At 46.8% G+C, this 21,314-nt stretch overlaps 1 protein-coding gene across 1 annotated transcript in view; it reads right to left on the bottom strand.

Annotated features, from left to right (window-relative positions):
- CRAMP1 (cramped chromatin regulator homolog 1) overlaps window positions 1-8,383 on the bottom strand; it is a 95,039-nt gene extending 86,656 nt beyond the window's left edge. The window contains exons 1-2 of the mRNA XM_024218996.2: window positions 8,331-8,383; window positions 7,514-7,863 (exon numbers count right to left, since the gene is read on the bottom strand). Of these exons, the coding sequence (XP_024074764.1) occupies window positions 7,514-7,863; window positions 8,331-8,380 (400 nt within the window). The 5' untranslated portion in view covers window positions 8,381-8,383. The remainder of the gene's footprint in view (window positions 1-7,513; window positions 7,864-8,330) is intronic.
- Between the last annotated feature and the right edge of the window lie 12,931 nt (window positions 8,384-21,314).

The raw sequence follows: 21,314 nt of genomic DNA, 5'->3' as shown, positions 1-21,314 counted from the left end.
TAGCAGCGTTAATTCGAATTAACCCTTCAGCCGTCCACACAACAGAGCCATTTAGTTCGAATTAAAGGGCGCTTTAAATCGATTTCTGTACTCCACCTCGACGAGCGGAGTAGCGCCAAAATCGATTTTGTTAATTCGAATTAGGGTTAGTGTGGCCGCACACCACCGAATTAATGTGATTAAAATAAATGGGGTAGTGTGGCCGCACACCACCGAATTAATGTGATTAAAAACCGAATTAATGTGCTTAGTGTGGCCGCGCACAATCGAATTTATACAACCTGTTTCCCAAATTCGAATTATCTAAATTCGGATTAATCCCGTAGTGTAGACATACCCCTAGGGAGGTGGTGGAGTCTCCTTCCTTGGAGGTTTTTAAGGCCCGGCTTGACAAAGCCCTGGCTGGGATGATTTAGTTGGGGATTGGTCCTGCTTTGAGCAGGGGGTTGGACTAGATGACCTCCTGAGGTCCCTTCCAACCCTGATATTCTATTCTATTCTATTCTATAAGCGTTCTCTTCACCAGTGGTTTTCAAACTGTGGGTCACGACCCAGTACTGGGTTGCAGCAGCTCTGGTCAGCACCTGCGACTGGGCTGTTAAAAATCCCGTCAGCGGTGCTGCCCGGCTGAAGCAGGTTAGTCCCTACCTGTTCTGATACTGCATTGCACCCGGGATGTGGCCAGCAGCAGGTCCAGCTCCTAGGCAGGGGGGCAATGGGGCTCCGCGTGCTGCCCCCGTCCTGAGCACCGGATCCGCACTCCCATTGGCTGGTTCCCAGCCAATAGGACCTGAGGGGGCAATGCCTGCGGACAAGAGCCGCGTGGAGCCACTTGTGTGCCTCCGCTTAGGAGCCAGACCAGCTGCCAGTCACTTCCGGGGCGCAGCGCAGTCCGCGGTGCCAGGACAGGCAGGAAGCCTGCCTTAGCACCCCCGCTGCACAGCTGACCGGGAACCACCTGAGGTAACCCCGGGCCCCAATCCCCTGCCCCAGCCCTGAGCCCCCTCCCACACCCCAAACGCCCACCCCACACCCTGAAGCCCTCATTCACAACCCCACCCCAGAGCCCTCACTCCAAGCCTCTGCCCCAGCCCTGAACCCCTCCCACACCCCAAACTCCTCATCCCCAGCCCCGTTGGGTCACGGACATCAACAATTTTCTTCAAATGGGTCACCAGAAAAAAAAGTTTGAAAACCACTGCTCTACACAGTACATACATTAACAAGTGCAGAGATATATACATGGCTAGTATGGGCATGGTACATCTGCATGCATTATACACCATTTTAAATAAACGTGGCATGAGGCTCCCACCCATAGTAAATCAGTATTCACTTGCTCTCACATTAAAAGAAAGGGCTAAGAAGAGGTGTGCATTTTAGACACCAGCACTAGACATACAACTGAATGCTCATTTGTATTTCCAACTTGCAAAATTACTTAGCAAGTTTAAGACATGCTAGAGATACCATTAAGTTTACGTGATCACTTCAACTATAATCTCTTTCACTTACACACACCCCTTACAGGATTTTATAATATGGCTGGGGGGAAATGCAATCAGACCAAAAATAATTAGCATACAATGGCTCAGCCCGCAAGAGGTTTTTTTATGACAAAATTTAACACAGAATTTAGCTAAGTTGTACATACACAAAGTTGGGATTTATGGACATATTTTGTGTCAACCCACCTGGGGCATAGTTTATTTAAATGAGTATCATTAGACAGCATTCCTTATTAATTTGTTATTAAGGATATGATTTAGTCATGGATTCCCCTCGCAGCTGTGGCAGAAGCTGGGGCTGTGCAACCCCACCCCTGCAGCTTTGGCTGGTGCTGTGCCCCCGCCCCGCGCTGGGACCTGGGCTGTGCGCCCTTCCCACCCTCACGGCTTTGGCCAGGGCTGTAGCCAAGGCTGTGCCTCCGACCCCCTAAGGCTGCAGTGTTCCAGCTTTCATTCCTTCAAACTCTTTTTCTCCTGGTTATATTTAACAGAAGTCATAAACAAAACTTCATGGGAGTCGTGACCTGTGTATTGCCCACAACCTGTCTGTGACTTTTACTAAAAATAACCGTGACAAAATCTGAACTTTATAGTATTTAACACACAAAAGTTATATCCTTAAGTGGAAAGGTACAGTTCCCATCAGTGTTCCCTCTAAGCCACATGCCTGTGTAGCCACACCCCTTACAGGCATGCACCAAGTGCAACTCAGCACCTTGTAGGCAAGGGAGCTGCACTTTGGTGCTACTGTTTGGGGGGTATAATGGGAGAGGTTCTGCAGAGCTCTCCTGTTCCCTAGTCAGAACAAGGGAGAGGGTGCAATATTAAACACAGAACACGTAATGAATTGGAGCAAGTCAACGGGGAGGAAGGAAATGGACTGAGAGAATGAAGGGATAGACTGAATTAGACAGAGAAAGGCTGATAGGTTTTAAACAGTTATTCATTCTCCAGAGATTAAACCAATTTTCAAAGCTCAAGGGTAAAAAAAAATCAAGTATCTCAAAAAGGTTTCCTGTTTGCATGAGTGTAATTTGCAGTCAACCAGTGCCCTAATACATGTCCTATAGCTCACGCAACACATGGAGGCCCGAGAATCAATTTGGGGTTCCTCTTTCTAGTGAATTTTACAGGGCCAGCTACAGAAGAATATTTAGCAAGGAATGTGAAGGGTAACAAGAAGAGTTTCTACAGGTATGTTAGCAACAAGATGGTGGTCAGGGAAAGTGTGGGACCCTTACTGAATGGGGCAGGCAACCTAGTGACAGATGATATGGGAAAAGCTGAAGTACTCAATGCGTTTTTTGCCTCGGTCTTCACAGACAAGGTCAGCTCCCAGACTGCTGCACTGGGCAGCACAGTATGGGGAGGAGTGGTGAAAGAACAGGTTAAGGACTATTTAGAAAACCTGGACATGCACAAGTCCATGGGTCCAGATCTAATGCATCCAAGGGTGCTGAGGGAGTTGGCTGATGTGATTGCAGAGACATTGGCCATTATCTTTGAAAATTTGTGGCGATCGGAGGTGGTCCCAGACAATTGGAAAAAGGCAAATATATTACCCATCTCTAAAAAAAGGGAAGAAAGAGAACCTGGGGAACTACAGACTGGTCAGCCTCACTTCAGTCCCCGGAAAAATCAATCTATTCTGAAGCACTTGGAGGAGAGGAAGGTGATCAGGAACAGTCAACATGGATTCACAAAGGGCAAGTCATGCCTGACCAACCTAATTGCCTTCTATGATGAGATTAATGGCTCTGTGGATATGGGGAAAGCGGCGGACATATTATATCTTGACTTTAGCAAAGCTTTTGATATGGTCTCCCACAGTATTCTTGTCAGCAAGTTAAAGAAGTATGGATTGGATGAATGGACTATAAGGTGAATAGAAAGCTAGCTAGACTGTCAGGCTCAACAGATAGCGATCAACGGCTTGATGTCTAGTTGGCAGCCGGTATCAAGCAGAGTGCCCCAGGGGTTGTTCCTGGGGCGGTTTTGTTCAACATCTTTATTAATGATCTGGATGATGGGATGAATTGCACCCTCAGCAAGTTCGCAGATGACACTAAGCTGGGGGGAGAGGTAGATATGCTGGAGGGTAGGGATAGGGTCCAGAGTGATCTAGACAAATTGGAGGATTGGGCCAAAATAAATCTGAGGAGGTTCAACAAGGACAAGTGCAGAGTCCTGCACTTAGGAAGGAAGAATCCCATGCACCGCTACAGGCTGGGGACCGACTGGCTAAGCAGCAGCTCTGCAGAAAAGGACCAGCGGACAAGAAGCTGGATATGAGTCAGCAGTGTGCCCTTGTTGCCAAGAAGGCCAATGGCATATTGGGCTGTATTAGTAGGAGCATTGCCAACATATCAAGGGAAGTGATTATTCCCTTCTATTCAGCACTGGTGAGGCCACACCTGGAGTATTGCGTCTAGTTTTGGGCCCCCCACTACAGAAGGGATGTGGACAAATTGGAGAGCGTCCAGCGGAGGGCAACGAAAATGATTAGTGGGCTGGGGCACATGACTTACGAGGAGAGGCTGAGAGAACTGGGGTTATTTAGTCTGCAGAAGAGAAGAGTGAGGGGGGATTTGATAGCAGTCTTCAACTACCTGAAGGGGAGGGTCCAAAGAGGATGGAGCTAGGCTTATCTGATACACACAATGCACTAGATAAATCGCTCAGCAAGTGAAAAAGTGGGCAGGATGGAGAAAAACAGCATTGATGTTTCACTTCAAGATGCTGCTTATGTCACCTTTTTCCCTAAACTGCAAAATGCAACAACTCAGTGAGCTAATGGAGCAAGAGCGGCAACCCAAGAATCCAACTGGAAATACGTTCCAACTTATTTTAAAGTTAAAGTTCCCAAGAGATTTCCCTCTGCTGAACAGAATCTGAGAAAGAGAATGGATAAAAAGTTCCCTAAACTCCACTGATTCCTCTTCAAACTATAGGCAAACTATTTCCCCCCCCCATCACTTTTAATTATATCCTAAATATAAGTTTATTATTTATATAATTGATTTACTAAAATGATATGCCCAAACAGCACAAATTGCTACAAATAAAACTGATTGGTTTAAAAAAATAAATAAATAAACATCACTTACAGATAAATCATAACAAATAAATGATGAGGCCCAACCAATGCACTATGACGAGCTATTATTTAAAAGAAATTAAATGCCATGTTTAATGATTGTACCTTTGCTAATTTCCCTCCTGACACCCTCAAGAATATTTGGAAAGGTAATCATGAGTGTATTAGGGATGTAAGAGTTTAATCGGTTAACTGATAAGCTTGATGCTTATTGGTTCCTGTTAATGGTTAAACTCCACCCAGGGTCCCGGCAGCTACGCGCCAGGAGTCCCAGCTGCTGCCTGCCTGGGGTCCCTCTGGGCTGCTGGCCCCGTGGCTGGGATCCCTCCGGGCTGCCAGAGTCCATCATGGTTGGCGGCCCTGTACCCAAGGTCCCAGCTGCCACCTTGCTGCTGCCCGGCATCCCAGCGCACCTGAGGTCCATCCCGGTTGCCGGTCCCACGCCCGAATTCCCAGCTGCTGCTCTGTTGCCGCCCAGCATCCCAGCACGCCCATGTTCCCTCCGGGTTGCCAAGGGGCCGGCAGCAGGGAGCCCTGCGTAAAATGTAGGAGTGCTGCAGCACCACCCGCACTCCTAGTTCCCCAGGTAAATGTTTAACCCTGTAACCGATAGAATTGTAATCTGTTACTGTTTTTAAATGTTATTTACATCCCTAGAGTGTATTATTGGAAGATCATAACACAAGGTGGATTTCTGATATGGTCCAAATGTAGCTGCAGAATGGCCAGTGTTAACATGACCCTTGCAGCTGTCATCTGGCAGCAACATACCAATGGAAAGGCTTGAGCTCTGATAGCAGATCCAAAGGTTTGGGGAATCCCACATGAGTACTGCAGCAAAGCACAAGCTGATGACAGTAACCAGCTCAGATGCATAATTTTTTGTGGGGGTGGGGAGGAAGGGTTTGAGTATGGGATGGGAGATGAGATAAAGAAAACTGAATTAAAAAAAAAAAAAAAAAAAAAAATCGCTGCTCTAAAAGCCTCCTTCCTTCAATTTGTTTCCTGCAGGAAGCTCACACTGTGTGGTACTTCACTTGGAATGTAAACACATTTAAATTTTGATCACAAGACATGTCATTATCACAGAGAGAATTTAGACAAACCAGTAAAATGTTTCAGAGCCTACAACTTTGGACATAAAGAATTCAAATTCGGAAGCATCCCACACTCCACAGCTCCATTCTCTAAGATTCTGACAGATACAACGACAGCCATATCAGAGGAACCACCTCCAATGCCTTCATAGCAAAACTAGCCAAGTGGAGTTTCTAGCTGCTTTCAATTTGAAATGTGTTATTGACTATCCTCAATGATTTAATAAAATTACCCAAAACATGGACAAAATATAGTCAGGTACAGTGATTTGTTTCTCTAATTACCAAAAATATTCTAGTCATTAGATTGTACTGTGCATAACTTTCTTTTGTTAATTTCAGTATATGAATCTTAAAATAAATGGAGCTTGCTCGCTGACTTAGTGTAAGCAAGGCCATTTCAAGCCATTCCACTGTTTTGAAAATGTGTGTATGCGTTTAATATATAATATACACAAATACATACACATTTACCATGCTGATTATGGAATATATACATCCCAGAGAGATAACAGTAATACTACTCACAATCCTTAAAATAATTAGCTGCATCTCAACTATTCTTCTGTTTATTTTGTTTAAGTGCATTGGGTAGAGAATTATCTAGACTTCTCAATACTAGACACCCGACATTGAAGATTTCGCTGAGCCTTTAAAATATTAAGTAGAATTTACTAACCTATAAAAAAGTACTTTTGTAAACTTTACAAAAATATTTGCCACACAACATACTTAAAGTTTTGTTTAAATACACCTAATGGGACATGGTACCCTGCAAAGTTATATTTTATTTATTTTTAACGCAAAGCTAATATTGGTTCTCAGCATTTTTTCCTTCTGTATACTATGTGAAGATTCAGTACTTGGGAAAGAAGAGGTAAGGTGAAACATATTTATGAAGTACTGAGTTATTTTTAAGGACAGGTGGAGGTAAGAATTGCTTACTCAGATAAAAAGGTTAAGAACAACAAAGCATTACTTATCCTCAAAATAATGAAAATACACTTAAGTATTGGTGCCCAAAGTATTATATCCAAGTATCACTCAATTATGGAGCCAGGTATCAACCAGAAAGCACAGCTTGCACATAATAGTACCAAGTCTCTCAAATATCCTTTCCCCTGTTCCCTCTATCTAAAGAAGCAACAGCTCTGAAGAAGTCATCCATGGAACTAAAGTGAAATAACTAATTGAAAGGGTTAACATATAAGTGCCCTGGACATTTCTGAATTAGTAACACACTAGCAGAGGATGCTGCACAGAACCTAAGGCAACATGGTTAGACATGTTTACAGAATGTACATTTCAGACAGGTTTCCAAAGCCAGAGTTCTTTGTTGCAATAGTCTCACAAATTATCGTGTGGGGGACAGACAGCAACCTCTCTTTCAGATATTATCCTGCACACCCAATAAATATCCTGTTATAGCCCAATGCTAGTAATTCTGTGCATAATCACCTAACCTAACCCATTTTGCCACAGTCTAATTTACTAGCCAAAATAAAGGAATTTATAGGGTAAATGCAGGTGCTAAATATCCTCATTGATATTAAATGGAGAGGGGGGAAAATATCCATGCACACATCCAAAGTGCCCATTTTTGCAACTTAAACATGAGAGTGGGCAGCATTCAAGCTGAAACCTTGGGGGTCACAGAGGAATTCCTCTACTACAACAAAACAAAAACAAAACAAAAAACATCACAAAAGATAGCATCTGAAGGACAGAACTGTCAGCCTCTGAAAATGCACTTGACCCCCACCTCCACCCCTGCCCCTTGAGTGTGTTTTAGGGGTGACAGAATACAGTACCTTTTCCTTTTGCAGTAGTGCTGCTACTATTGCCAAGTGAGCAGGAAGCCTGAGAATCCTTCCTTAACCTCTTGCTCTGAGGTCTGACACTGGACCTGAGAAAATGATGTTGGTCCTGGCTGTGGGAGGGCTGGAGAGAAGATGGGGCTTGGGGTAAATTGGGGCTGGATGAGGGGTTATTAGTGTTGTTGTTAATAATCTTCTCTTCTTTCTTTGTGCTGCTCCTGCCTGGAGCTGTCTCTCCTCCTCTTCCTGCCCCTTCTTCCAGGGACTCCTCATCTCCTCCTGCTCGCTTGCCTAGCTTTTTCACCCCTTCCTCCCCGCTGCTGTCTCCCAGCTTCACTGTCATCCTGTTGGGGAGGAGAGAAAGAAAAGAGGGGGGCACAAAGTCAAGCCACAGACCCCCACTAGAGAGGGAGGAAAATCCCTGGGCTGAGAGGGGAGAAGTTTAGCTGCAGAAATTCCTCTCAACATGGCCGCCGTTGTTTGTTACTAAATCCCCTTTCGTTTGCTGTCCCGACCCAACAACCTGTGCCGAAGGGTGGGAAGGGAAAAGCCCCATAGGAAACCCCCCAAACCACCCCAAAAGGGAGCCAGACGCCCCCGGCAGACCCCTGGCACCTTCCTGAAGGGATTAGGAGCGCCTTTGGCAGGGAAATTGCCAAACCAAACTCAGGCGTTTGGAAGCGCTCGACAGGCGCGCACACACACACAGAGAGAAAAACAGCCACCAAACCCCCCCGCCCCCAGCGGAACAGGGGGAGCGCAGAGCATGGACAGGGGCTCCTAAAAGTGACTCGCCCCCACCCCATCCTACCCATTGTGCTGTTCCTCTGGCCCAGGGGGGCTCTTCTTTCTCCTCACCATGGAGCCGAGGTGATCCGACCTGCTGAGGGGGGGAAATTCATATTCCTAGATGCAGCAGCAGCTTCTCCTTCTCTCTGTCTCTCTCTCTCTCTCTCTCTCTCTGGGGCTGGGACTGGCCAAGGCTATGAAGATTTCCAACCACCCCCCTTCAAATTACTAGGCACCTTTCTGCTTTACCCTAAGCTGGAACTTTTCCCCCAGGAAGGTGTCAGACCGTCGAGTACACAATGAGCCCAAAAGCTCTGGTGGCTTTGCAAAGGAGCATCGCTTTGGGGGCTGATCGCCTGTCAACTTTGCATTTTAAAACGGCACACCGGGAGAGGATTTGGCTTTCCAAAGCCATGAACTTTACTTGCTACGTCATCAACTTCCAGCATTTTTATACTTATTGTAAGCCCCCACCCCAATTAAAAAAAAGCCACAAAACGCTCAGATCCAAACATTTGCTGTCGTTTTTTCAACCCTAAAGAAAACCGTTCAGCTCAAAGAGATTCTGCAATCACTTTGCCAAGTAAAAAGTTTAAGCACATTATTTGTTAGAAGTCCACTTAACTGGGCTCTGCTGCCACTGAAATGCATTATACATCATCTTTAATTCCAAAATTGACATTTGGACCCACTGTAGCCGATAGCCTGACCACTCGCTTTGCTCTGGTTCATAAATCTGCTCAATTCTTATTTTAAATTCAGTGGAAAATATCACACTACACACGAAAGGTTTTAGACACTGAGACTTTGCAGATTTAATTTTTACAGAAGGGGAAAATATTACAGATGCTATATCTAAAAACAACAAAACTACACCTTTCAAGAAAGACGCCATACTAAAATAAAATAGAACCATCTAGCAACAGCAATGCAATCGCCTTATCACAAAACCAGAATCCATAGTCCAAATTCAAATAAGAAAAACCAACTGCCAACAAATTAATAAAATTCCAAGCAACAACAAAACTAAAACATTTACTACACACTGAAGTGAATACAGAAAAAGCAGACACGAACATAATGCATTTTTAAAAGGAGTCTGTTGGCTGCACAACCATTGTATAGTACAGTGATTCTGTTTAAAAGGGGTGACGTTAAAATTACATGTTTTTCTCTCTATGCTTTAAATTAAGCCATTATATTTACAAGTGTAGAATTATTTGGGGAAATGTTTTGTCAACAGCGTACACAACCCTTAATACACATTAAAACGTGGTAAGCGATCCATAATGACAAATCACCCCAACTACACACAAGGCAATTTACAGTTTGTTCAAAACAAAACAAACTTTACCTACTAATAAGATTGGGGTGTAGGATATTTAAGGAGGGGGGTTTCCATTCCTTTGGTTGAAAGAGGGTGGTTACAAGCCCACCGTTTTTTTCATGGTCACAAATTAAAGGAATACATCCTCCAACAACCAGGGCAACAGGGAAGAAAATGTACCCTCCCCACCAGAACAAAATCTGCATAATGAAAGGCGGTGTAATAGCTACTGAAGTATCAGAAAAAGCAAGTCTCAGTGTAACCCTACTTTCCAACAGTTTCTTCTATAAACTCTTCTGCAACTCTCCTCCCAACTCACCCACCCAGCTTTTGACGCGTAACTCCCTTCTCCACATTACACCTGTTTTTCCCTTTCCTCTAAAACGGAAAGATCTTGACACCCTTATAGCCTTTGCTTTTCCACATCTTCATGCTCTGCTACCCCTTCCTTTGGTAAAACCCACACTCTCCTCTATAGGCACTTCTCTTCTTCCCAAAAATGTATTAAGACTAGAAAAATGTGTTTTAATAAGGAGTTGATCTGTGGTTCGTCTGTCCTTCTTTAGACCCAAAAACATACGAGAGAGAAGACAGCGGCAGTGTCTTCAGGTCCCACGGGGCAAAATGCCATTCCACACACAAAATATAGATGCCAAGTTTGGCTTCCTGAAATTGCTCCTCTTTTTCTTGATGCAGACGTCCCCCCAGCCCCAGACCCTAGAGGCCCCATCTCCTAATGAAGCGTTACCTGATGCATCAATACCCCGCTGCAGCCTTTGAGCCCCAGGTTTTCCGGTTGATCTTCTGGCTCCGGCAGTCCCAGGTCCCCCCAGTTGCACCCCAAATCCGCCAGTTCGTGCAGCTGCCTCAGCAGGCCAATATCCTTCAGTTCTAGCTGTCCCCCCACACCCCAGTTGTTTCTGCAGCAGCCCGTGCTCGGCCGGAGAGGCGAAGCCTGCTCCCCAGGCTCCCGCAACCACGGCCTCTGCCCCCGGCCGGCACAGCAGGCCGTTCTCCCCAGGCCCTCAGGCCCCCCGACCTGAGCAGCAGCAGCCCCACCCCTCAGCCCTGGAGCGCGGGCCGCGTACAGGGGCCCTGGCAGCTGGACGCGGTTCCGCTTCCTCGTCACCCTGAGGCCGGCGGTAGCGGGGGGAGCGCAGCGGGCAGACGCGGGCCCAGCTGAGCGCGCGTCAATACCCCCCTCCGGCCCCCAACAAACCACCCCATTGGCCGACGGCGAACGGGCGAAAGGCGAGAGGCGGGGCCGCGGCCACACCGCTGGCCAACCAGAGAGCGGCGCGCGGCCGGTGACGCAACCCTTACGCAAGGGGAGAGGCGGGATCTGGCCAGCCTATGCTGGGGTGGAGCGGGCCCAAATCAAGAGGCTTTTGATTGGCCGAGTGAGGGCCAATAGCGATACTCGAGGGCGGGGTCTGAGTATGGAATTCCCTTCAGAAGCGTCCGGGAAGGGGTGTGGCCTGTGAGATTGGCGTTTCCCAGCATGCAGTCTGACTGGGCTGCTGCCAGCACTCTGGAGACAGTGTCTTAGATCCGGGGCGGGGCCCGAGAGCTTGTCAGTGACAAATGTAACAAATCGGGGAAGGACGGCAGTCTTCCAGAACTGAACAAGAAACATAGCAGCCGGCAGAGGGAGCTGTATTAAATATTATCTCCACTCCATCGGTGGTGTGGCTGCAGAACTAGAAGTAATTTGCAAATTAGAGACCATCAGATTAGGCCTGAATAAAGACTGGGAGTGGTTGGGTCATTACAAAACCTAAACTTAATTTCCCCAATACTAATTTCTCCCTACTGTTACTCACACCTTCTTGTAAGTCTGTAATGGGCCACTCTCTTACCACTTCAAAATTTATTTCTCCTCCTTTGGTATCTTGCTGTTAATTGATTTATCTCGTTAGACTGACTTAACACTTGATATGTATTTATACCTGCTCCTGTATCTTTTAATTCATACATCTGATGAAGTGGGTTCTAGCCCCCAGAAGCTTATGCCCAAATAAATTTGTTAGTCTCTAAGGTGCCACAATGACTCATTGTTTTTTGTTTTTTTTGGGGGGGGGGGGTTGCTGATACAGACTAACACAGCTACCACTGAAACCTCTGTTATTGCAGTATCTCTTAACCTTTCCAGACACTGTACCCTTTTCAGGAGGTGGATTTGTCTTGCATGCTCTTAAGTTTCACCTCACTTAAAAAGTACTTGCTTAAAAAATCAGCCATAAATCTGCTAAAGTGTCACAGCACACTATTACTGAAAAATTGCTTACTTTCTCATTTTTACCATATACTTATAAAATAAATCAATTGAAATATAAATATTGTACTTACATTTCAGTGTATAGTCTATAGAGCAGTGTAAACAAGTAATGGTCTGTATGAAATTTTAGTTTGTAATGACTTCACTAGTGCTTTTTATGTTGCCTGTTGTAAAACTAGGCAAATATCTAGATGAATTGAGGTACCCCCTGGAAGACCTCTGTGTACCCCTGGTTGAGAACCACTGTGTTAGGGTGTTCGGCCACTTGGCTATACTGTGCTTAAGGTACTGACTCTGAGGTGGTCACAGTCAAAGAAACTGCAGCTCTTGTGTTGCTGCATGAGGGGAGCTCTGTAGCCACTCCAAATCTGGTACAGAAGCCTGCTAGGTACTCTGCAACCTACCATGCACAAGGGGTATGTGATGTGTCAGAAGTAAAGGTAACCTAACTAGTGCCAGAGAAGAACAGAAATGGAAAGAAAACAGCAAAGAAGAAGAAAAAAGCAACAAATGCTGCAGGATCAATCCCATCAACCTGCCACTCCTCGATGCCCCAGAAAACTTCAGCTTTGACAGACCTTCAAAATGGAGAGAGTAGAAGCAGAGCTTTGCCAAGATTCCACATTGCTAGTAAATTCCACCAGGAAATTGGAGCCATCCAGATATTGTCTTTAAATTATGCTGTGGGGAATCAGGCAGAGTATATCTTAAAATTCTGTGATTTGCTGATGATAGTCACAAAGATGACCATTAAAGAGTTCCAGCTATGTTTGATGCATACTTTGTACCCCAGAGAAATGTGGTTTATGAAAGGGTGTGTTGTCAGCAGAGAATTCAAGAACCAGGGGAATCTGTTGAATCTGTTATAAGAGCTGTGCATGCCTTTGAGGAAAACTGCAATTTTGGGACTGTAAAACATGAAAATATCAGAGATAGGTCATTGGGCTTACCAATCAAAGCTCTCACTTAGCTACATTTAAAGACAGATGTAACTCTACAAACAGCTGTCTAGATCACAAAGCAGACTGAGCAAATGCAGCAGCAAAACAAAAGGCAGGCACAACTTGCAAAACTAGAAAATAGCTAAGATAATGTAGAGAGACACAGCATGACTGCTAAAAATAATTATAAAACCCCTGAGGCAATGAGGGAAAAGTCCCAGGCAAACTACAAATCTTTCAGACTAAATGTACAAGATGTGAAAAAATTCATAACCAGAGAAAGATATGTCCAGCCAAAGCTACAAGACGTAGCTTTGCACACAATATGGACATTTTGCAGCTCTTTGCTGCACTAAGACAGTCAGAGAACTGACAGTTAAGAGCTGTTGTTTTGGGATTGATCATGTGATGACACAGAGCCTGAATGGAGAGTGAAACTAAACATTTATGGAAAAACTATTGACTAACATTTACTAGGAGCAGACATGACAGATGTATCACAAGGGACATATAACCACTTTCAACCCCTCCCAGAGTTGAAATCACTGATACAGTCCTGTCTAGCCCTGAAGGTATTCTGAACAGCACGTGCCAGTTCACCACAGAAACAACTTTCAAAGATGAAAGCTTCGCATTCAGCGTGCATGTGATCAAAGGAACAAAGACCAACAATCTTCTCAGCCACAGTGTGGCAGCCATAATGGGCCTAGTGAGAAAGGTGTAAGAACTTGACTGAGTATTTGGTGATATTGGACTTTTGAAAGGAGATACAATACAAATGATCTTAAGAGATAATCCTGAACCATATAGTGTACATACACCTCACAGGATTCCTATCCAATTGCTTCATAAAGTGGAAACTGAGTTAAAGAGATTGGAATGGTTTGGCATAATTGAGAAAATCTCTGAGCCAACAGCATGGTGAGCCCCAGTGGTACCGATTACAAAAACATGGAAAAATACAAATCTGTGTGGATCTTAAAAGACATAGCGTAGCAGTTGTCAGAAAAATATATCTTCTCAACACTGGATGACTTCTTCCCCAAAGTGAAAGATGCTACTGTATTTTCCAAGATGGATTCTTTAGTGGAGTCTGGCAAATTCCTTTAGTTTAAGAGAATGCTAATCAGCCTACATTTATCACACCCTCTGGGAGATTTTGCTTTCAAAGATTATTTTTGGGATTACCAGTGCATCTGAAATTTTTCAAAGAAAGATGGCAGAACTGTTAATAAACACAGATGGGGTTGCAGTTTTTGTGGGTGATATTTTGATATATAGGTCATTGATGTAAGAACTTGACAAAACCCTCAATGAAGTTCTCAGCTTAATCAGTCAGTCTGGACTGAAGCTAAATAAGGAAAAGTCCATTTTCCACATATATCAGATCAAGTTTTTGGGACAGACAATTAACAAAGATGGAATCAGTCCTAGCCCTGAGAAAGTAAAAGCAATTTGAGAATGAATTCACCAATGAATGTACCAAAACATCTTGGCTATGGTGGCCACATCAAGAAATTGCCTTCAAAAGGGTAAAATAAATTATTTCAACAGCACCAGTTCTCAAGTACTATGATGTGAAAAAAACAACAATGGTCTGTGTGGATGCAAACAGCTATGGCCTAGGTGGTGTATTGTTGCAACAACATGGATCTGTGTGGAAATCCAGTGTATTTTTCCCTCGCACCTTCACAGAAGCAGAAAAACTACATGCACAGATTGAAAAGGAGTACAGCATAGGGGCACGTGAGAACTTTTACTTATATCTATGTGGATTGGATTATTTTTCACTGATAACAGATCATAAACCACTTGTAACACTCAACAGAGAAGACCTGGAGCAAGCACTGCTGAAATGCCAATGTCTTGTGATAAGGTTAATGCAATTTTAACCTAAATATGTTCATGGGAAAAATCTGGTAGTAGCAGATATGCGGTCACAGAGCCAAGCATTGCACTCAACTACCCATGAGCTTGAAGATGACATAAAGGTGTATGTTGATGCTGTGGACTCATACAGTAGTGTCAGAAAAGGAACTACTACATCACCTACAAAAAGTGACCTTGAGAGATGTCACTCAGAGAACTGCCAGATCTAGAACCTGGTGATGGTGTTTGTGTTAAACTGGATGGAGAAAAAGGAGGGAGAACTCCAGCTGTCATAAAGAAAAGAAATCACCCTAGATCATATGTGATTGAGGCTGACAATGGAGAGTTCAATAGAAACTGCTGACATCTTGAGTTTGTTCCTCAAAGGAACAACCAACAGAGCAAACTCTGCAGGTGGTGAATGCGAACAAGAAGACTCAAAGATTCCATACTGACCTCAGCCAGTCATTGCAACTAATAGATAGCCAGACGACCGAGCTAATAGATGTTTGGGTCATGTAATTAGAAAATCAGTATGATTCAGAGACACTTAACAGACTGATACATACTGAACTTTAAAGATAGTGTAATCGTGTAAATGTTGTAAATGGTAGGAGTGTAAAACGGAAAGGAGATGTGATGGAATGCTAAAACTATATTATAATGGGCCACCATTAGATGGCGCCATGCATAGCATTCCTTACCTGAACTGGTAACAGCCATATCTGGCAGTGCATTAAACTATCTTAAAGAGAACACATCTTTTGTATTTCTCTCCATGATCTATATCCAGTCCAAATCTAGTACAGAAGCCTGACCTGCTAGTAGAAGCCCTGCAACCTACTATATACAAGGAATACATGACACTCTCCCTTTCCGTGCTTCATTGTAAAGCTACTGGCTGACACACACTTCTTAAAAGAGCATATTTCTATATCTTTTCTGTCTGCCCCTGAACACCTCATCCCCTTGAAGTTTAAATTTTTAACAACACATTTTAGAGCTGGACAAGTCACTGGCTTTACCACTCATCTGGATCTGGTCATCTTCTGTACTTGAGGAGTAGGGTGACCAGACATCCCGTTTTTAACAGGACAGTCCCGTATTTAAGCCCTACTACAGGTGCCCCTACTTTTTCTTTAAAAAGGGCAAATTGTCCCATATTTTCCGTGTCTGCCCCCCCGCCCACTTCAGTACTGGCGGTTCCTGCTGCTGGTTGGATCCCTGCTTGCCAACTGCCTGCCCACCAGTGGTGAGTGGGGGGGTCCAGTGGCTGTCGATGGGGGTGGGTGTGCAAGGCTGGTGGCGGGGCAAAGATGCAGTGCGCGGGGCCAGCCACACCCCCTGCCGGTCTGTCAGCGCAGCCCCTGCTACGTGCCGGCTCTCGGCCCCCTCTCCCATTTCTAGACGACATTGGCTGAGCGCTGCAAGCCTGCAAGCAGGTGCCAGGCAGCAGCTGGTTACATGTCGCCTCTCCTGCCTATCCATCGGCCCTTTATGTGCTTCACCTCTTGCTGTCCTCTCCCTGCTTTGCCACTTCGCCCTCCCCCCTCCCCCCCCCGTGAGAGAGATGTACGGGATTGTGTGTATGTATCACCTCTCCCCATATGTGTGTGTGGGGGGGGGGTAGGGATGTGTGTGTCACCTCTCCCCGTGTTAACACTAAAGTCTTAAAGATAAGAAGGTAAATAAAAATAATCCAACTACACAGTATTTCTTTTTAACAGGGTGTGACGGGGCAGACCGGCCCCGCACTGGCACAGCAGGGGTTAACCCTTCCTTCCTGGCAGAGGAAGCCCCACCCCGGAAGCCCTGCTGGGCATGCTCCAACTGGAGGCTAGGTATAAAAGCCTGCAAAGCTGCTCAGTTGGGGCTGACCACCCGAGGAGAAGGATGCACACCGCCAGCTCCTGAGGACGGACAGCCCACGCTTCAGGCTCCAGCCCGCACCCTGCATCCCAGACGGAGGACCTGCCAGAGGGGAACAGACCGGAACCCAGGTCTCCGGAGGAGACCAGGACTTTGAGGGTAGGAAGTGACTCAGGGGAACTTTAGGGACCAGCCATGTTAGAGCAACACTGACAATCGGTGTACTGTGGCCGGATCCCCACTGAGCCAATGGCAAGGGGAACCCTGCCATTAGGAGAGCCGTGGGTCAGGACCCGGTGGAGAGGGAGGGCCCAGGTCCCCCTACGCCTTTGGCCGTTGGGCCACACTACCCTGCTACTGAGGGGAGGTATATGGACTCTGGCTGATGGGCCACGCTACCCTGCTACTGAGGGGAGTTATATGGACTCTGGCCGTTGGGCACACTACCCTGCTACTGAGGGCGAGACCACGGATGGGACACCACCAGGAGGGGGTGCTCCACTGGACAGAGCTAATTCCCAGAAACAATCAGTAGGTGGTGCCAGGTGGTGAGTCCCAACCCCGTTACACAGGGGTTCAGTCAACTTGTCCCATATTCAGTATAGGGAAATATGATCACCCTATTGAGAGTTTTTTGTATAGCTGATTAATTTCTAATCACCAAATCCCAGAGGTGTAGACTCCTTTTCAATAGAATTCTTCCTCCACTGAGGTTATGATGTAAATACTCTTGCTACTATGGTTATGTATCAATTTAACTGGGTTCAGCACCAGATGCCTCTTGTTTCTTCTATACTGTGTAACCTTAGTCTTAAGCAAGTAAGATCTCAGAATGCATGTACTTTCTGCACTGTATTGTCCTTCAAGTATTTTCACACTTGCTTCTTATCAAACTGTCTGTACTGAGCCATCTTGATTATCACTTCAAAAGTTTTTTTTTCTCTTACTTAATTGGCCTCTCAGTTGGTAAGACAACTCCCACCTGTTCATGCTCTCTGTATGTGTGTGTATATATATCTCCTCAATATATGTTTCACTCTATATGCATCCGAAGAAGTGGGTTGTAGCCCACGAAAGCTTATGCTCTAATAAATTTGTTAGTCTAAGGTGCCACAAGTACTCCTGTTCTTTTTGCGGATACAGACTAACACGGCTGCTACTCTGAAACCAGTACTACATAGGTCATTTTTGCTCAAAATTCCAAAACTTCATGGTCAAAACAATATTAAAAGATTTAGGGCTGGATCCCACAACTGGATCTGGTCTTGGCACACCCTGACTTCAGTGAAGAGTGTAGGGAATCTAGGCTCACATGGAGCTTTTTGCAGGATTAGTGCTTAAAAAACACTAGCCCAAGAGAGGATTTCTGGTACTCAGGGGCACCATTTGGAGGGGTTGGAAAGCTCCTGTTCGCCCCCCCCCACCCCAAGTTTCGTACAGGAGGTGTGCTCCCAGGGGGAGCTCTTAACTGCACAGCATTAGTATGGAATCAGAGTTCGCAGAAGAGAGGAGCTGCTCCCAGTTTGTGCCCCTGGGGCAGAGAGTCAGTATTTTGTTTACAAACAGAGGCAGGGTGATTAATGGCATATTGAGCTTCATTCAATGGCATATTGGGCTGCATTAGTAGACGCATTGCCAGCAGATCAAGGGAAGTGATTATTCCCCTCTATTCGGCACTGGTGAGGCCACATCTGGAGTACTGCATCCAGTTTTGGACACCCTGTAGCCAGGTGAAGGACTCACCGGTGCGGCACCTCCTGCTGGTCGTCTTGGGAATTAGCTCTCCAGCATACAGAGCGCCTCCTCCTGGGCAGTGTCTTGCCTACCGCTGGCCCCCGTGTCCCTCCCAGACCCTAGTGCCCCTCTTTCCCTGGGGTTCTACCCCAGCAGTAACCCAGCGTCTGGGTCTCCCCTCCCAGGGGAACACCCAACCCTCTATCCGCACCTTACCTTAGTGGCTACTGCCAGTCATCATCTAGCCCCCGTTCACTGGGGCAAACTGCAGTCTGTAAAAGGCCACTCATCATTGGCAAGGGGGGTTTGGACAGCTGCCTCTGCCTAACCGCAGTACCTTTCTTTAGGCCTTGCACAAGGCCTGCAGCCTGGGGGTTTGCCAGGCTGGAGCTCCGCAGCTCCCTTGCCCTATTCCCCAGCACTGCTCCAGTTCAGGTACCCTTTTCTCCCAGGCAGCCAGGTCCTTCTCCCTCCAGAACTAGGAAGAGACTGACCTAGCCCCTGGCTCACAGCCCATTTATAGGGCCAGCTGTGGCCTGATTGGGATGTGGCCCCAGCTGTGGCTGCTTCCCCAATCAGCATAACCTTTTCTCTCAGGAGCAGGGAAACTGCCTCGCTACACTCCCCACCACCTGCCCCTGGAGGAGGGAGGGCAGGGCCTGAAGTGCCTCCGCACTCAGGTCCATGTCTTCCGCCTCCAGGCCCTGCAGAGGCTCTTTTATGGTGCAGGTAGTCCGGCGTGGAGAGTACTGGCGCACGCCTTCCTGCGCCGCTTCCGAGGGCTCCGATACGACCGGCAGCTCTTTTATCTCGATCCGAGAGGTCTTCCGCGAGACCTCTCCGGGCTGCCGGTCTTCTACCAGGACCTCCTCCGGACCTGGAAACTGTTCTCAACGACCAGGTCCGTGGCGGCCACCGGGGGGGCAGATCTCCTCGCGGAGCCCCTGCTACACAACCCCCAGCTTCGTGTGCAGGTGGCGGAGTCCCCCGCGGTGCGCCAGAGGTTGGTCCTGGCAGAAGTCACTAGAGTCGGAGACCTCCTGGACTACGACCGGGGAGTCTGGCTGGATCCCCTGACGCTCGCTCGGCGCATGGGGCTCTCCAGGCCTTGTACTCCCCGGCGCGTACTTCAGGAGGTGAGGGCCGCTTTGCCGCCCGCTGCTCGGGTCTACCTCGACCGGGTCCTGCGCGAGGGCACTCCCCGCCCACCCTCCACCCCTGGTCCTCCGGACCTCTTTATCGGGCCCCTGCCCCGTGGACCCAACCGGCCTCCCCGCCCCTTCTCCGTGAGCCGGCTGCACAACTTGCAGCCGGTTCGTTTCCTGACCGCGCCAAGGAAACATCTATACACGCTCGTGCTCCACACTCTCCACTTCCTCACCCTCGTGTCCCGCCCCGATACAAAGTGGCGAGACCTCCTGCCACCTGTCGAGGGTGAGACGCCCCGGTGGGCCAGTCTCTATTCCACCTTGGTCCCGAGGCCCGCCGGGGATGTTAGTTGGCGGCTCCTTCATGGAGCCGTGAGCACGGGCGTGTACTTGGCGCGGTTTACCCCTGTCCCTGATACCTGTCCTTTCTGCGGCGTGAGGGAGACCCTGGCTCACGTTTACTTAGAGTGTGCCAGGTTGCAGCCCCTACACCGGCTCCTCACCGACATTTTGTTGCGTTTTTGGTTACACTTTTCCCCTCACCTTTTCATTTATGCACTCCCTATCCGTGGCCCCACAAAGTCGTGGGACCTCCTGGTCAACTTCCTCTTGGCCCTGGCTAAACAGGCCATCTATAAAACCAGGGAGAGGAGGTTGGCCGATGGAGGTTCCTGTGACTGTGGGGCCTGTTTCCGATCCTCTGTCCGTTCACGTATCCGGGCAGAGTTCCTCTGGGCGGCGTCCACTGGCTCCCTTGACACCTTTGAGGAGCAGTGGGCGCTGTCCGGGGTTCTCTGCTCGGTGTCCCGTCAGGATCCCTCCTTTTGACCCTTTAATTGCACTCCTGTCCCTGTTTTTACATTAGTTGTCCCCCGTAATCATTTGGGTTTTAGGTCCTGTGGGTCCTCCCCTTAGGCTGGGGGGGGATCCTTTAGCAGTGGGCGGGCTTCGCCCGCCCACTTCCCGGAACCCAATAGGTACACTCCCCACCACCTGCCCCTGGAGGAGGGAGGGCAGGGCCTGAAGTGCCTCCACACTCAGGTCCATGTCTTCCGCCTCCAGGCCCTGCAGAGGCTCCTTTATGCTGCAGGTAGTCCGGTTGTGGAATTTAAGTTGCCCACCCCCCAAATCTGAAATGGCACTCCTACTGGTACTTACCACATAAGTGTTGTGTTATAGAATTTTTCATGTGCAGTGCTTTAAAAAGGTGGGTAAGCATTAGCTCCACTTTGCAGATGGAGATATTTTCACAGGAAATGTTGCTTTCTACATTTGTTATTTTTATAGTGCCATAAACTTACATGGTGCTTTACAAACCTATAAGAAGACACATTCATTTCCCCAAGGAGCTTAGGGTCTGTGGCTCTGATCCTGCACACATGCACATAAATAAGTTTGTACACTTGAGTAGTCCCATTGACTCCAGTGGGACTAGTAATGTGTGAAGTTACTCATGTGAGAAATGTTTGCAGAAGTGGAGCCCAATAAAAAAAAAACACTGGGCAAAAGCTGAGATAAGGCAGGGTAGTGGTGGGTTTTGAAGATGGCTGAACATTTTTGCATTCCTTTTTATAGCAGACAGGGTCCAAGAGGACATGCTTGTGGTAAGCTTTTACATCAGCACAAAACAAAATGCAATTCAACTTTAATGTTATATTAACATATTTCCATTGTTATGGCAGTAGTGTAATTTTGGTTTGTTTCACATCCTGTATATTTTATGGTATAAATTAAACAGAAAAATATATTAAGTTGCACATTTAACAAGAAAAACAGGAATAGAACATCTTTGCTGCATTGAATGTGTATAGCATTGCTGTAGGAACTTAAACCCTTATGT

The sequence above is a fragment of the Terrapene carolina genome, unplaced genomic scaffold (assembly GCF_002925995.2).
Source record: "Terrapene carolina triunguis isolate 2854851 unplaced genomic scaffold, T_m_triunguis-2.0 Scaffold67, whole genome shotgun sequence".
NCBI classification, from domain to species: Eukaryota; Metazoa; Chordata; order Testudines; family Emydidae; genus Terrapene; species Terrapene triunguis.
The sequence above is the reverse complement of the archived record's forward strand: the minus strand, read 5'-3'. Positions and strand labels throughout refer to the sequence as shown.